Source organism: Trichechus manatus, unplaced genomic scaffold (genome assembly GCF_000243295.1).
Source record: "Trichechus manatus latirostris isolate Lorelei unplaced genomic scaffold, TriManLat1.0 scaffold00088, whole genome shotgun sequence".
Classification (NCBI taxonomy): Eukaryota; Metazoa; Chordata; class Mammalia; order Sirenia; family Trichechidae; genus Trichechus; species Trichechus manatus.
In genome coordinates this window covers 4473106-4490317 of record NW_004444024.1, presented here as the reverse complement: position 1 = coordinate 4490317, position 17212 = coordinate 4473106, and the positions used below count along the sequence as shown (strand labels likewise).

The following is a 17212-nucleotide window of genomic DNA, read 5'->3' as shown; positions in this document are numbered from 1 at the left end:
TTTACTCAATGGCACCTAACAACAACATACTCACAAGGGATATTGGTCTGTAGTTTTCTTTTCTGGTGATGTCTTTGTCTGGCTTTCATATCGGGGTAATATTTGCCTCAAAGAATGAGTTAGAAAGTGTTCTCCTAATTTTTGGAAGCATTTGTGAAGGATTAATTTTTCTTTAAATGTTTGGTAGGATTCACTAGTGAACCCACTTGGTCCTGGACTTTTTTGTTTGTTGGAAGTTTTTTGATTACTGATTCAATTTTTTAACTTATAGGAGGTCTACTCAGATTTTCTATTTCTTCTTGAGTCAATTTTGCTAGTTTGTGTGTTTCAAGGAATTTATTAATTCATCTAGGCTATCTAACTTGTTGGCATACAACTGCTCATATTATTCTCTTATATAATCTTTTTTATTTCTGTAAGACCAGTAGTAATGTCCCCACTTTCATTCCTGATTTTACTAATTTGCATCTTCTTTTTTTCTTGGTCTAGCTATAAGTCTGTCAATTTTGTTGATCTTTCCAAAGTACCAACTTTTGGTTTTGTTAATTCTCCCTATTCTTTTCCACTCTCTATTTATCTCTGCTTCTACCTTTATTATTTCCTTCCGCTTGCTTTCGGTTTATTACACTCTTCTTTCTCTGAGCCCTTATGGTGGAAAGTTAGGTTACAGAGTTAAGACTTTTTTTTTAACGTAGGCATTTAAAACTATAAATTTCCCTCTGAGCATTGGTTTCACTGCATCTCTTAAGTTTTGGTATGTTGTGCTTTTGTTTTTTATTCATTTTGAAGTATTTTCTAAATTTACTTGTGATTTCTTCTTTCACCCACTGGTTAACAGTATGTTAATTTCCATATATTTAGGAATTTTTCAGGTTTCCTTCTGTTACTGATTTCTTACTTCATTCCACTGCAATTGGAAAAGATACTTTGTATGATTTCGATCTTTTTAAATTTACTGAGATTTGTTTTGTGATCTAACATATGGTCTATCCTGGAGAATGTTCCATGTGGACTTCAGAAAAATGTGTATTCTTCTGTTTTGGGGTAGAATGTTTTATATGTCTGTTAGGTCTGATTGGTTTACAGTATTTTTCAAGTCTTTGATACCCTTGTTTATCTTTCGTCTACTTGTTCTATCTATTATTGAAAGTACGGCACTGAAGTCTCCAACTATTGTTAAACCGTCTATCCCTTCAATTCTGTCAGTTTTTGTGTTATATATTTTGGGATCTGTTGTTAGGGGCATATATTTATTACTGTTATATCTTCTTGATGAAGTGACCCTGTTATCATTATATAATGTTCTTCTTTGTCTCCTGAAACAATTTTTTGTCTAAAACCTATTTTGTTTGATATTAGTATAGCTATTCCAGCTCTATGGTTACTATCTGCATGGAATATCACTTTTTATCCTTTTACTTTCAACCTATTTGTGTCTTTGGGTCTAAAATATGTCTCTTGTAGACAGCGTATGGTTGGATCATGTTTTTGTTTTTTTTACCCATTCTACCAATCTTTGTCTTCTACTTGCAGAGTTTAATCCATTTATATTTAATGTAATTACTGATACCTAAGGTGAGCTCAGGGAGGACAGAAACGTCCCGTGAAGCAGAAGGGGGAAAGCTCGCTTGATCTTGATTTTCGGTACGAATATAGACTGTGAAAGATACAGAAGAATTTATTCTACCGTTCTGCTATATGTTTTTTATATCTTTTTTTATTCTGCAATTCCTCCATTACTGCATTCTTTTGTGTTAGGTATTTCCTAGTGTACTATATTGATTCCCTTCTCATTTCTTTTACTATATAATTTTTAGTTATTTTCTTAGTAGTTGGCTTGGTAATTACAATTAACACCTTAATTCATAACAATCTAATTTGAATTAATGCCAATTTAGTTTCAATAGTATATAAAAAGGTTCCTGGGTGGTGCCAACAGTTTGCACTTGGCTACTAGCCAAAAATGTTGGCAGTCTGAATCCACCAGTGGTGCTATCAAAGAAGAACCTGGTGACATACTTCTCTAAGATTATAGTCACTGAAAACCTTATGGAGTGCAGTTCTACTCTGACACACATGATGTCACCATGAGTTGGAATCAACTTGATGGCAACTTCTTTTTTTTTTAGTATATAAAAATTTTGCTCTATATAGCTCCTCCCCCTTTTATGTTGTTATGCTGCAAATTACATCTTTATAAATTGTGAGCCCATCAACATAAAATTATATTATTTTATGTAACTGTCTTTTAAATCATGTAGGAAAGACAGAGGAGTCACAAAGCAAGAATACATTTTAATACTGACTCTTACGTTTATCTAAAAAACCTTTACCATTGTTCTTTATTTCTTCATGTGGATTCAAGTTACTGTCTAGTGTCTTTTCATTTCAGCCTGAAGAACCTCCTTTAGCATTTCTTGTAGGACAGAGACCTTCAAGTGACGCACTCAGATTTTGTTTATCTGAGAATGTCTTAATTTTTCCTTCATTTTAAAGGATTGTTGGATATAGAATTATTTGATGACAGGTGTTTTTTGTTTTTTTCTTCTTTCAGCATTTTGAATGTGGTATCCCACTGCCTTGTGGCTTCTGTGGTTTCTGATAAGAAATCAACTGTTAATCTTATTGAGGATCCCTTGTACGTAAGGAGTCGCTTCTCTCTTGCTGCTTTCAGGATCTCTGTTAGGCTTTTAAACGTTTGATTATAATGCGTCTGGATGTAGACCTCTTTGACTTTATCTTACCTGGGATTTGTTGAGCTTCTTGGATGTGCAGATTCATGTCTTCATCAAATTTGGGAAGTTTTCAGCCATTATTTCTTCAAATATTCTTTTTTAAATTAATATTTTATTGTGTTTAAGGTGAAAGTTTACACAGCAAATTAGGTTCCCATTTAACAATTTCTACACAAATTATTCAGTAATATTGGATACATTTTTCACAATGTGTCATTATTCTCATTTATTCTGTTCTGGTTGTACCATTTCCAGTACTCTAGTTTCCCTGCCCCCTTACCGTCTCATCTTTGCTTTAGGGTAATTTTTGACCATTTGGTCTCCTGTAGATGATTTTTTCTTAAAGAAGTTCATGACTCATTGGTGATGCTCTTTATTTTATAAGCCAATCTGTTATTTAGCTAAAAGGTGATCTCAAGGGATAACTGTGGCTTAAGGTTTAAAGTGTGTCTCGGTGTGGTAGTCTTGGGGAATCCTTTAGTCTCAACTGGTCCAGTAAGTCTGGACTTTTTAAGAATCTGAATTCTGTTCCACATTTCTTTCCTGTTCTATAAGGATCTATCTATTGTGGTCTTGATCAGAATGCTTGGTAATGGTAGCTGGGCACCATCTAGTTCTTCTGGTCTCAGGGGAAGTGAGACCGTGTCTTCGAATATTCCTTCTGCCTCTTTCTCTTCTCCTTCTGGGACTCTCATTAGGTATGTGTTGGTAATCTTGATGGTGTCCTGCAGGTCTCTTAGGCTCTGTTGATTTTTATTCATTCTTTTTTCTTTCTGTTCCTCAAACTGGGCAATTTCAATGGACCTATTTTTAACTTCACTGATTCTTCTGCTTGCTCAAATCTGCCGCTGAACCCCTCTAGTGAATTTTTCTTTTCAATTATTGTACTTTTTAGCTCCAGAATTTCTACTTGGTTCCTTTTTATAATTTCTGTTTAATAATATTCTCTATTTGTTGAGACATCATTCTCATGGTTTCTTTTAGCTTTTTGAGCATATTTAAAGCAGTTAATTAAAAGTCTTTGTCTAGCAAGTTTAATGTCAGGGCTTCATCTGGGACAACTGATATTAATTTTTTCCTGTATTTGGACCATATTTTGTTTCTTTGCATGCCTAATAGTTTTTGTTGAAAACTGGGCATTCTGAATATTATAATGTGTCAACTATGAAAATCAGAATCTGCTCCCTCCACAGGATTGCGTCAGCTTGTTGTAGTTGTTGTTTGTTTAGTGACTTTTCTGAACTAGTTTTATGAAGTCTGCATTCTCCATCATGTGCAGCCACTGATATCTCTATTCTGTTAGCTTAACAGTCAGCTAGTGATTCTACAAAGATTTCCTTAACTGCTGAGTTTCAGGTGTTTCCTTGATTAAGCATCTGCCTGCTTGCTGTAAACTTCTGATCCGTTTCCAGAGTGCTGATAAAGGTGATTCTGACAGCTTTTGCCCGTTTATTTACTGCTCTGGTAGAGGGATGAACTTTTGGAGTGTCCAAAACTTTTGGTGATGCCATTTTTGCTGACATCACCAGAAAAGGTATCTTTTAAGACACAGATGAGATATAAATTACAGGGCAAGAAAGGGGTTTTATTACCATGGCACTGCTATGAAACCCAAGAAGTACTTCTACAAACATGGGGTATGAATTTTGACACTAAGGGTCACTAAAATCATAAATGTAAAAATACTGTATAAGTCATAAACATACTATAAAGATATTATTAGTTACTGTATCACCTAGTCAGGTTAAGAGGCTTAAACATGCTGGCTGAGAATTGTCAATAGTAGGGAACTCCGTGATGTTCTTAAAGAGCTCCAACATTACCTTCTCTAAAAAAATGGGGGAAGTGACTACTCCTGCTTCTTTATGCATATCCATTTCTGTATCCCCAAACCCTAACACAGTGCCTAGCACACAGTGGGTACAGTCAATAAATTTCTGTTAATGAATAAAAAATGAACAGAAGTGCCTCTCTCTCTCCTTTAAGGAAAAGGAGAGAAAACAATCATATTTATTAGTAACCTACTATTTACCAGGCTCAGTAGTTGCCGTTGAGCTGGTTCCAACTCACAGAACCCTATGTACAACAGAACAAAACACTATCCAGTCCTGCACCATCCTCACAATTGTTGCTATGTTTGAGCCCATTGTTGCAGCCACTGTGTCAATCCACCTCATTTTGTGCTGACCCTGTACTTTACAAAGCTTGATGTCCTTCTCCAGGGACTAGCCCCTCCTGATAACATGTCCAAAGTACATGAGACGAAGTCTCGCCATCCTCACTTCCAAAGAGCACTCTGGCTGTACTTCTTCTAAGACAGACTTGTTTGTTCTTTGGTAGTCCATGGGATATTCAATACTCTTCGCCAACACCATAATTCAAAGACATCAATTCTTCTCCTACGTTATTCACTGGCCAGCTTTCGCATGCATATGAGGCAACTGAAAATACCATGGCTTGGGTCAGGTGCACCTTAGTCCTCAAAGTAACATCTTTGCTTTGAACACTTTAAAGAGGTCTTTTATAGATGATGTGCCCAATGCAGTACGTAGTTTGATGTCTTGACTGCTGCTTCCATGGGTGCTGATTGTGGATCCAAGTAAAAGGAAATACCTGACAATCTCAATCTTTTCTCTGTTTATCATGATTTTGCTTATTGGTCCCGTTGTGAGCATTTTTGTTTTTTTATATTGAGGTGTAATCCTACTGAAGGCTGTGGTCTTTGATCTTCATCAGTGTTTCAAGTCCTCTTTGCTTTCAGCAAGTAAGGTTGTGTTTATCTGCATAACACAGGTTGTTAATGAGTCTTCCTCCAATTCTGATGCCACATTCTTCTTCATATAGTCCAGCTTCTCGGATTATTTGTTCAGCATACAGACTGCATAAGTATGGTGAGAGGATACAACCCTGACACACACTTTTCCTGATTTTAAACCACATAGTATTCCCTTGTTCTGTTCAAATGACTGCCTCCTGGTCTATGTACAAGTTCCCCATGAGCCCAATTAAGTGTCCTGGAATTCCCATTCTTTGTAATGTTATCTATAACTTGTAATGATCCACACAGTCAAATGCCTTTGCACAGTCAATAAAACATAGGTAAACATCTTTCTGGTATAATCTGCTTTCAACCAAGATCTGACATCAGCAGTGATATCCCCCGTTCCACATCCTCTTCTGAATCTGGCTTGAATTTTTGGCAGTTTCCTGTCGATGTACTGCTGCAACCATTTTTGAATTATTCAGCAAAACTCTACTTGCATGTGATATTAATGATATTGTTTGACAATTTCCACTTTCTGTTGGATCACCTTTCTTTGGAATGGGCACAAATATGGATCTCTTCCAGTCGGTTGGCCAGGTAGCTGTCTTCCAAATTTCTTGGCATAGATGAGTGAGCACCTCTAGCACTGCATCCATTTGTTCAAACATCTCAGCTGGTATTCTGTCAATTCCCGGAGTCTTGTTTTTCACCAATGCCTTCAGTGTAGCTTGGACTTCCTCCTTCAGTATCATCGGTTTTTGATCATATGCTACTTACTGAAATGTTTGAACATCGACCAATTTCTTTTGGTACAGTGACTCTGTGTATTCCTTCCATCTTCTTTTGATGCTTCCTGTGTCACTCAATATTTTGCCCATAGAATGTTTCAAAATTTCAACTCAAGGCTTGAATTTTTTTCAGTTCTTCCAGCCTGAGAAATGCCGAACGTGTTCTTCCCTTTTGGTTTTCTAACTCCAGGTCTTTGCACATTTCATTATAATACTCTGACTTGTTGAGCCGCCCTTTGAAATCTTCTGCTCAGCTCTTTTACTTCATCATTTCTTCCATTCACTTTAGCTACTCTATGTTCAAGAGCAAGTTTCAGAGTCTCTTCTGACATCCGTTTTGGTCTTTCCTTTCTTTCCTGTCCTTTTAATGACCTTCTGCTTTCTTCATATATTATGTCCTTGATGTCATCCCACAACTCATGTAGTCTTCGGTCATTAGTGCTCAATGCATCAAATTAATTCCTGAGATGGCCTCCAATTCAGGTTGGATATACTCAAGGTTGTATTTTGGTTCTCGTGGATTTAATTTTCTTCAGCTTTAACTTAAATTTGTATATGAGCAACTGATGGTCTGTTCCGCTTTTTGAGTTTTTCCATTGTTTTTTTCCACAGTCTTTTTCCACAGATGTAGTCAATTTGACTCCAGTGTTTTGCATCCAGTGAGATCCACGCGTATAGTTGCCGTTTACATTGTTGAAAAAAGGTATTTGCAATAAATAAGTCACTGGTCTTGCAAAATTCTATCATGCAATTGCCAGTGTCATTTCTAACATCAAGGCCATATTTTCCAACTACAGATTCTTCTTCTTTGTTTCCAACTTCCACATTCCAATCACCAGTAATTATCAATGCATCTTGATTGCATATTCGATCAATTTCAGACTGCAGACGTTGGTAAAAATCTTCAGTTTCCTCATCTTTGGCATTAGTGGTTGGTGCATAAATTTGAATAATAGTCATGTTAACTGGTCTTCCTTGTAGGCATATGGATATTATCCTATCACTGACAACACTGTACTTCAGGATGGATCTTGAAATGTTCTTTTTAACAATGAATGCCGATGCCACTCCTCTTCAGTTTGTCATCCTTGGCATGGTAGACCATATGACTGATTCAAAATGGCCAATACCAGTCTGTTTCAGCTCGCTAATGCCTAGGATATCAATCTTTATGCATTTCATTTTTTATGACTTCGAATTTTCCTAGATTCATACTTCATACATTCCACATTCCGATTATTAACGGATGTTTGCAGCTGTTTCTTCTCATTTTAAGTTGTGCCACATCAGCAAATGAAGGTCCTGAAAGCTTGACACCATCCATGTCATTAAGGTTAACTCTACTTTGAGGAGGCAGCTCTTCCCCAGTCATCTTTTGAGTGTCTTCCAACCTGAGGGGTTTATCTTCTGGCACTATATCAGACAGTGTTCCACTGCTATTCATAAGGTTTTCACAGGAAAAGTTTTTCAGGAGGAGATCACCAGGCCCTTCTTCCTAGTCTGTCTTAGTCTGGAAGCTCTGCTGAAACCTATCTACCATGGGTGACCCTGATGGTATCTGAAATACCTGTGACATAGCTTCCAGCATCACAGTAACATGCAAGCCACCACAGTGCTACAAACTGACAGACTTGTGGTGGGTGCTTTAAATATACTGTGTCTCATCTAACCCATACAGAAACTCTATGAGATAGGTATTATCATTCCTACTTTACAGAAAGAGAACTGAGGTAAGTGATCTTTCCCAGATCACATAGCTGAAACCACTATTTAAACCTATATCTCTACGATTCTAAGGCCTGTACTCTTTCCACCACAGCTGATCTAACATTGTCCTCTACTCTGCCATAAAGCAGACCCAACACCTCTAGGGAAGCTCTCTCTATCCAAACACATAATGAAGTTATAATCAGGAGAAAGTAGTATTGTCTGAAAGGCAACTGGCTTAAAATTTCCACTGCCAAGAGACCAGATGGTTCCTGGGATGTCTAGTTCGTCTAAAAATACCCACAACCACAATGAGTCTGACTTACAAAGAAAGAAAAGAAGGGGCAGGCAGTATAAATATGCAGCTGGAGAGCTAGATGATTTAATGCTGACAGAATACTGCTTAAACGGTTTCACATGGTAATACATGATATAAAACAGTAGCTAGCTCATGCTCTTGATTGTACGGCAGCTGCTCCTAGGACTAAGGTAGCTACTGGTTTCACCCAAGTGTCGGGGAGGGGTGGGGAGGGAAGGGTCTTTCATGCTGGAGGCTAGGGGGATGATCCTTTCTAGCTTTTAGTTTCCTTGTGGGACTCGAATGTGTTGTGGATCATCCCCCTAGCCTCCAGCATGAAAGACCCTTCCCTCCCCACCCCTCCCCGACACTTGGGTGAAACCAGTAGCTACCTTAGTCCTAGGAGCAGCTGCCATGCACTAAGAAATAGGTGAGATTTTGTTGCAACCCTTCCTTTGTATATTTATGGTAAGATCTGTCTTGTCTACATTACTATTCTTTTTTTTAAGAACACAATTCAATGGTTTTTTATTCAGAGTTGTATAACCATCACTACAGTCAATTTTAAAACTTACATCACCTCAAAAAGAAACCTTGTACCCTTTAGCTATCACCTCCCTACCCCTCCTACCACCCCATCCCCCAGCCCTAAGCAACCACTGATCTACTTTCCATTTCCAAAAGTTTTACATCACCCTAAACAGAAACTCAGTTATCTCTTCAGCAATAATTTTGCCCACAGTCCCTGGTAACCCTAATAAACTTTGGTCTCTATGCATCTGCCTAGTCTAGATATTTCCTATAAATGGGATCATACAATATTTTCCTTTTTGTCTGACTTATTTTACTCAGTATAATGTTTTCAAGGTTATTGCATGCTGTAGCACGTATCAGAATTTCATTTCTCTTCATGGCTGAGTAATATCACATTGTATGGATATACCACACTTTGTTTACTCGTTCACTGATGGATGCTTAGGATGTTTCCACCTTTTGGCTATAGTGAACAGTGCTGCATGAATAATGATGTACATGTATCTGTTTGAGTCCCTACACTATTATTCTTTTGCAGATGGACAAGAACACTCTGCTTCCATAGCTCTATTCCAAAGAGCCTAGCATAATGCAAAGGGATTTGAGCTCCCTTAAACAGCAGGATAACTGACAGCTTCTTATCTACCTCTGTAGCAACCTTGTATTATCTGGAAAAAGGCAGGGTATAAATTATTAAACAAACAGAAGAACAGCAGCTTTCTGTTGCAAAGGTAGATCATTTCATAACAAAGATCCAAGTGCAGGGCCTCGTCATAGTGTTCTGACAATGGTTTGATAGAAAGAGCATAGGTTTCAAATCGGAAAGACGTGGGTTCCAATTCCATCTCTATTACTCTACTGAGTTGAAAGATTCTTGGGAGAGTTACTTAACTTCTTTGAGCTTCAGTTTCCTCAGATGTAAAACTGGAATAATTCAAATCTTGCAGAATTAAAGTGAAGACTGAATGAAATGATGTATGTAAAGCAACCAGCATGTAGTAAGCACTAGTGAGCACTGGGAAAAAGCTAGTTCCCCTGTTACTACCCTTCACCATATGTCTTAGTCATCTAGTGCTGCTATAACAGAAATACCACAAACGGATGGCTTTAACAAAGAGAAATTTACTCTCTCACAGTCTAGTAGGCTAAAAGTCCAAACTCAGGCTCTCACCTCCAGGGGAGGGCTTTGTCTCTGTCAGCTCTGGAGGAAGGTCCTGTCAACAATCTTCCCCTGGACTAGGAGCTTCACAGCACAGGGACCCAAGGTCCAAACGACGCGCTATTCTCCTGGCTCTTGCTTCTTGGTGGTATGAGGCCTCCATGTCTCTCTGCTCACTTCTCTCTTTTATATCTTAAAAGAGATTGGCTTAAGACACTATCTAATCTTGTAGCTCTCATCAATGGAACTGCCACTAATCCATCTCATTACATCATAGTGATAGGATTTACAACACACAGGGAAATCACATCAGATGACAAAATGGTAGACAATCATGCAATACTGGGAATCATGACCTAGACAAGTTGATAGATTTTTTGGGAGAGACACAATTCAATCCATGACACCATCCCACCAGCCCGTTCTGAAAATTACCAGGATAGTTCCACTTCTAAAATGGCAGTTATTACTGACAAATCTAAAACCTGCCACTCTTCTTAAGTTCCACATAACTTCTCTTTAAGCTATTCTTTTTCCAACCATAGTCCATTACTTTGAACAAGATTTGTCCTCTTAATAACCAGGCTCATAACCAACTGATTTGTCAATTTCTTCATCTCCCCTTTTAACCACTGCCCCAGGCCATCATCAAGCCTTCCAGTTTTGGTTTGTTTTTTTTTTTTAAACTCACTGCTTCATCGTTCTTTCATAGTCTCCCCTCCCTATGGTCACACAACTTGCTACATCTAATCTTTAGATTTTTAAGGAACTGCCTATCTGGGCTCATTTCCTCAACCTTTCAAAACTCTGCTTTAAACTCCCTCTAGACACTTTTATTTCTGAGGTGGAAAGAGTCTTAAGAAATCAACAAGTAAAATCCTCTGCCTAGCAAGTGAGTAGGACATAAAAAGCTGCATTTTACCTAGATAAGACATACAGAAGGAGGTAAACTGATTTTACTAAAGGTCTCTCTGCTCCTTCTTCCCAGACAAGGCTTCCCCACTCCACATGTCTGGCTTCAGCTCTTTTAATCAATGATATAGCTAGTCCTCCAATGTTGTATCATTTACGTGTTTGCTTGGTTTCTATTACCTGAAAGCTTCTCTATTTTCATTTGTTCATTTTAAGGAAGAGGGATCAAGTCTGCATATTTTAATTTACTCCAACAATGGGCATGCATTTAACATTGTTGAGTCTGTCTATTGGTCTTTGTCTATCTCTCTCCCGCATACACACACTTATATACTAAGCATAGCTATTTTAGGTCTCTTCTGATGTGCCCCACTCTGAACCACAGACTCAGGCTTAAAGTATTTGGACATTAGAAAACAGAATAATGTAGCTATGGCTTAATTCCTACATAGTGGGACAGAGAACTTTCTTCTATAGAATCTACCAAAAAAAAAAAAAAATCACCATAAGGTATTGCCAATGCATTAAAGACTAAAAGGCAGCTTTATAGTATAAAGTCTTATTAATATGGTCACTAGACGCTTTACATTCCATATTAATCCCATGGAATTTAGTTTAAAAAATAGCCACCAGCCAATCTGTTCTTCCTCAGCTCCTTAAGCCCTCCCAGAGACCTTATGCTGCAAGTTTGACAGTTAGTTCTGACAAAGTCCCAGTTTAACCCACCCACAGGCACAAGACCTCTTATTCGAGCCTTTCACAAATATTTACTGAGTCCTTACTATGTGTCAGACACTGTTCTAAGTACTATGGATATAATGGTGAATAAGATGTTGTCGTTGCCTTCAGCAAGTTTATAGTTTAGTGGGAAAGACTGGCAGAAGCAACACAGGGATCTATAAGGACATCACGGGGGGCAACGGGTGTAATCAAAAGAGCAGTGTACTAAGAGCCAAGAAACCTCATCTATACCCAGTTTTCCTACTGTTCTAACAGTCTACAATTCAGTAAGCCAGGTTCCCTCTTTGGGTTTTAGTCTTCCCATCCGTAAAACAAAAAGGTTGGATAAGATGGTATTTACAGTCCTCGTCAGGCTCTAAGAGTCCATGTTCTGAAAGAAGATAACAAAACAGCAGCAATGCTCACCAAAGATTTATCACGTGCCAGAAATCTTTCTAGTCACCATTTACATAAGACACAATTTTTGTACTAAATGGTAGTACTGGTATTATTGCATCACTTTTTTTTTTTTTTAATTAGAAAGAGGGTGGCTGATTTGATTATATTCCTTTGTATGATTATATGCTATTTCCAAGAAAAATCTGAAGTGATTTACAGTAAAAATACATAAAAACTGATTCTTAAAGACTAAATTAACATGTGGGAAGTGAATAGTAAAAATTATTTTTTTTTAAATTATAAATGTTGGAAAGTCATGGTGACTGAATTAAAAATTTTGTCCTAAACTCCCTGATAGCTAAAGCAAAGAGGAAACTGCAACTGGACATGTAACTCTTAAAAAAAAAAAACACTAGCTCAACAAGAGAAAGTTTTTCTAGGCTGAGCTTTAAGAAGAATTTCCCATCAAGTTTTTTGTTTGATTCTGGGTGACTTGTGGTTTCGGGTAGAGGGGAGAATGAGGAGTGAATGGAAAGGAGGGAAGGAGAGAAAAAAAGAATGAAAGACTGACAGTTTTTCTGGTATTGAAAGTAAAAGTTTAACTTTACAATAATATATCCTACTAATGTTTCAACTTAATTTTTTTTTCAATTAACAAATATTTTGTGATTAACTTAGAATTAACTATTACTTTATCTGTCTACTTGTAAGAAGTTTCATTTCCAAAGGGCTGTAGAACTTTATTAATATGGCTGCAAAGCTCTCTTTACTTTCAATTTTCCAAATGAAAATAAGTTGAACTGCTGTTCACAGCCAGAATCTATTGATCCTATCAGTTATGCCTATTCACCCTTACCTCCATGCTTCTGGGCTTCAAAAAGAAACTTTCATTAAGTAGATGAGTAAAACAAATGGCAGATTCATTTAATTCAAACACAGATGCAAAAACTTTAAAATTATATATGAACTCTCTTTAGGAAAAGAACTTGCAGACAAACAAAACCTACTCTTTTGTTGTTTCTTAACAGATAGAAAAAATGCATTTTAAATATCAAAAACTATGAACAACACTAATTCTGTTTTAATATATTCATATACTACATCTTGTTGTCAGCACAATTTCATATTGTTTTACTAAGTATAATTTGGAACTGAAACTTAGTATTTTCTTATCTAAGGGAAAAAGCATATTGACTAAGTAAGACATGCAAACCACAGTATTATCATAATAGATTGTCCAATCTAAAGTTTCCACATCAGCAAACCATTTCCTAAAAATGTAACCTTATCAACTAAACCCAATTACGTGTTGTAATAACTGTACTACTAATTGAACTCAACCTACAACCTTGGTTATTTGGAAAAAATGAAGTGTGAAGTCCAGAAATGTGTGAATACAAACAATTCTTAACTCTCAAATGAATATTTTCCTATAAATTAGTCCTACTGTGGTTCAATGATAGGCTAAGGGCAAAGGTGGGTAAGAAGCAGGAAAAGAAGATATATTACATATGTTCCAGAGCCACATATAATAAGGCACAGGCTTTTCATTTTGCCCTTCAGAGAAGAATTTCCTAAGTCTTTTGGTAGGCATTTCTAAGTAATGATATATTAACCTGCTACCTGCTTCAAAAGAATGAACTACAAGGGTAGAGGCTAGAATTGGTGGTAACTAACTCACCTGTTCAATTTCTATTCCAACAAATTAGGACAATTTGCCCTTGGTATCATATTTGGATTTTAATATAAATTTTACTTTTTCTAAGTCATTTCAAATTATGAGATATTAATTAACTAATTGGAGATTGCCTAAAGCAACATTTATTAGCTTCCAATCAGTTGCCATCAAGTCAATTCTGACTCCTGGAGACCCCATGGGTATCAGAGTAGACTGTGCCCCAAGGGTTTTCAATGACTGATTCTCCAGAAGTAGATCACCAGGCCCTTCTTCAGAGGCATCTCTGGGTGGCCTTGAACCTCTAAGCTTTTGGTTAGTAGCTGAGCGCATTAACCATTTCCCTACCCAAGGACTCGTTTATTAGCTTCAGGGTGTATTTATTATGACCTGATTGGAATAAGTGATACGATCTTTTCTTTCCAGTAGATCTCTTATAATCATTAAGCTATGTCTGCTATAAATAGAAAAAAAAAATTTTGTCCACACAATTAGCAGTTGACAGTTCTTAGCCATGCAATCTTGAATATTTTTAACTTCAGAGGGCACTTCAAACTCATACATACAAGAGTCCCATTTTCATCATAAATGGAAAGGACCTTACTTAGTGGGTCCTGATTAAATCAATCAAGCCTAAGTGGCTACGATACAGTAGCCATTCAGTAAATGTCAAATGGGTAAATAAATACCCTGGGAAGGGGCCTTCCTGGAAGAAGGAGCTGCCCATACCTAAAGAAGGGAAGGTATTTACAGAAAAGGGAGGTTTAGTGAATTTTACTCTCAGAAATAACAAGAAAATCAGACTGCTCCAAAAGAACATATAGAAAATGGATTCAGAAATAGAAACTACATCAGGGGTCACAATTTATAAAATTCTTAATCCATTATACAAAATGGATTCAGAAACAGAAACTACATCAGGGGTCACAATTTATAACATTCTTAGTTTCTTTTCTCATATTCACTAATGATTATCAGTAAAAGCCTTAAGATTAAAAGGGTCCAGGTGTATTCATACGGGAATCAAGAAAAAGAAGTCTATTACGTAGTGCTGGGGCGGGAGGGGGAGACAGGAACCCTAAGGATTAGGGTAGGTAATGCTAGCTTTAAACCAAAAAAAAAAAAAAACAGCAAACTTTGGTAGATTGTGTCTTTTCATCTCCGTATTAAAACAGTATGTCACATAGTAGCTGTTCACAAAATATCTTTTGAAGAAACGAATGATTCCATCTTTCCTCCCTTTCATCTACCCCATCTACCTCCATCATCCAACATCCATCCATAACTCCCTCCCTTCCTCCAAGTATTGCATGATTGTCCACCATTTTGTTAGCTCATGTGATTTTCCCATGTGTTGTAAATCCTACCTCTATGATGTTAATGAGACAGGATCAGAGGCAGTTACGTTAATGTGGCAGGACTTAATCTACAAGATTAGGTTGTATCTTGAGTCAATTTCTTTTGAGATATAAAAGAGAGAACGAAGCAGAGTGACAGGGGCATCTTATAGCACCAAGAAATAAGAGCCAGGAGAATAGTGCCTCCTTTGGACCCAGGGTCCCTGTGCCGAGAAGCTCCTCGACCGGGGAAGACTGATGACAAGGACCTTCCCCTAGAGCCAACAGAGAGAGAAAGCCTCCCCCTAGAGCTGGCACCCTGAATTCGGACTTCTAGCCTCCTAGACTGTGAGAGAATAAATTTCTCTTTGTTAAAGCCATCCACTTCTGGTATTTCTGTTATAACAGGACTAGATAAATAAGACAGAATTTGGTACTGGGGGTGGGGGTGGGGGGTGCTGCTCTGACAGGTATCTAAAATGTGGAAGTAGTTTTGAAACTGTGAATGGACAGAGGCTGAAGAGTTTAAAGTGCCTAATAGTAAAAGCCCAGATTGCCTTGAACAGACTAGACTGGTGGTAGAATTATGGACATCAGACAATTCTGGTGAGGACTCAGAAGGAAATGCAGACAGCTATTACACTGGTGATGGTACAAATGGCGACAAGCAGCAGCACAGAAATGGCAGGAGCAGAACCAGGAGACCAGCACGAGACAGGGCTGGAGCCGACCCGAGGAGGGAGAGAGCTGAGTGCCTTTGCACAGGAGGCTTCCTGGCGGAGTGGGGTGCCTCCAAGCACTTATAGGTGGAGCTAAGGTTGCCAACCCACAGAGCAACAGAGCTGAGTGCCTTCTGGCCAAAGGTTACTGGCAGAGTAGGGCTAACTGCCTTCATGAACTACTACATCTTTTGCCATGAGACCAGAAGAAATGGTTGTTGCCGATTACCATTAATGAACATTTTGATCAAGGACCCAATAGATGGATCCTGATCAAAAGGAGGAAAAATGTGGACCAGAACATCAAATTCCTATGGAAACCAGACTTACTGGATCCCTTGAGACTGTGGGAACCCCTGAATTTACTGCCCTGAAACAATCTTTAAACTCTGAACCAAACCATCCCATGAAGTTGTGTGTAAACAAAACAACTGTTTAGCTCAATTAATAACGGATGTCAGCCTTGAACATTTCAGTCTTTTAAAGAATTATCTATATGTGTTCAAGTTGACAACAACAACTCTAAAGCACAGATGAGAACTTTAAAGGGAACAGAGAGTGAAAGTTAACAGTGGTGAGACAATACGAGAAGAGATAGAATGGTGACACAATGTGAAGAATGTAACCAATGGCATTTATCTGTACATGCAGAACTTACTGAACGGGTTTATGTTTTGTGGTGTATATTTTCACCAAAAATTAAAAATTAAAAAAACCAAATTCAGGGCAGTCCTTTCTCCCTAACCCATATTTGAAAATCATTTCCCACCTCTTTTCTCTTCTTCCACGTCCCCCAAAGTAGCTGTAACAAACATCTTTGCTCCCCAGTCCCTTTTGTCTCATACCTCAAAATGAAAGAACCCTGACTGAATTCAGTATGAGTCTCTTACCCTGCCAGGAAAGTTAAGGAGTAGGAGTTGTTCTTGGAAACGAACGCCGAGCGATGTGTCTGTATCGTCTTGCCTTGAGAAGGTTCTTCGTTCTCTGAATCTGAGAGACGTGCAGGACACTGGCAGGGAGACAAGGGAGACAAGACTGTCCATTTGGGGTTATCATGGAATCTTCTCCCTAGCTATAGTTTCAGATCTCTCTATATGTCACCTGTCTCAGATCTATGTTTCTAATTGCCTCCTGATATCCCAATCTGGATATCCCAAATGTAGCCCAAACTCAATACATCCAAAATCCAACTCACTATCTCTCTTATCTAAACCCAACCACCAGTTACTAACTCCACCAACCCAGCCAGAAACCTCAGTGCCATCTACACTTCTTTCTTTTCCCTTACTGCTAAGTCATAACATTTGCATAGAGCCTTTGGGTACCCAACACTTGTAAACATTTTATTTCATTTACTCTTATATCAGCCCTATTAAGCAGGGATTATTATTGTCTATCTTTTACAGATGGCAAACTGAGGCTCAAAGTAGTTAATCTGCCTAGGACTATAAACTAGAAAACCTGA

At 37.9% G+C, this 17212-nt stretch overlaps 1 protein-coding gene across 1 annotated transcript in view; it reads right to left on the bottom strand.

The window, feature by feature from the left end:
• Positions 1 to 17212, bottom strand: part of RNF169 (ring finger protein 169) — a 100705-nt gene that overhangs the window by 10316 nt on the left and 73177 nt on the right. The window contains exon 4 of the mRNA XM_004381968.2: positions 16638 to 16756. Coding sequence (XP_004382025.1) covers positions 16638 to 16756 — 119 coding nt within the window. The remainder of the gene's footprint in view (positions 1 to 16637; positions 16757 to 17212) is intronic.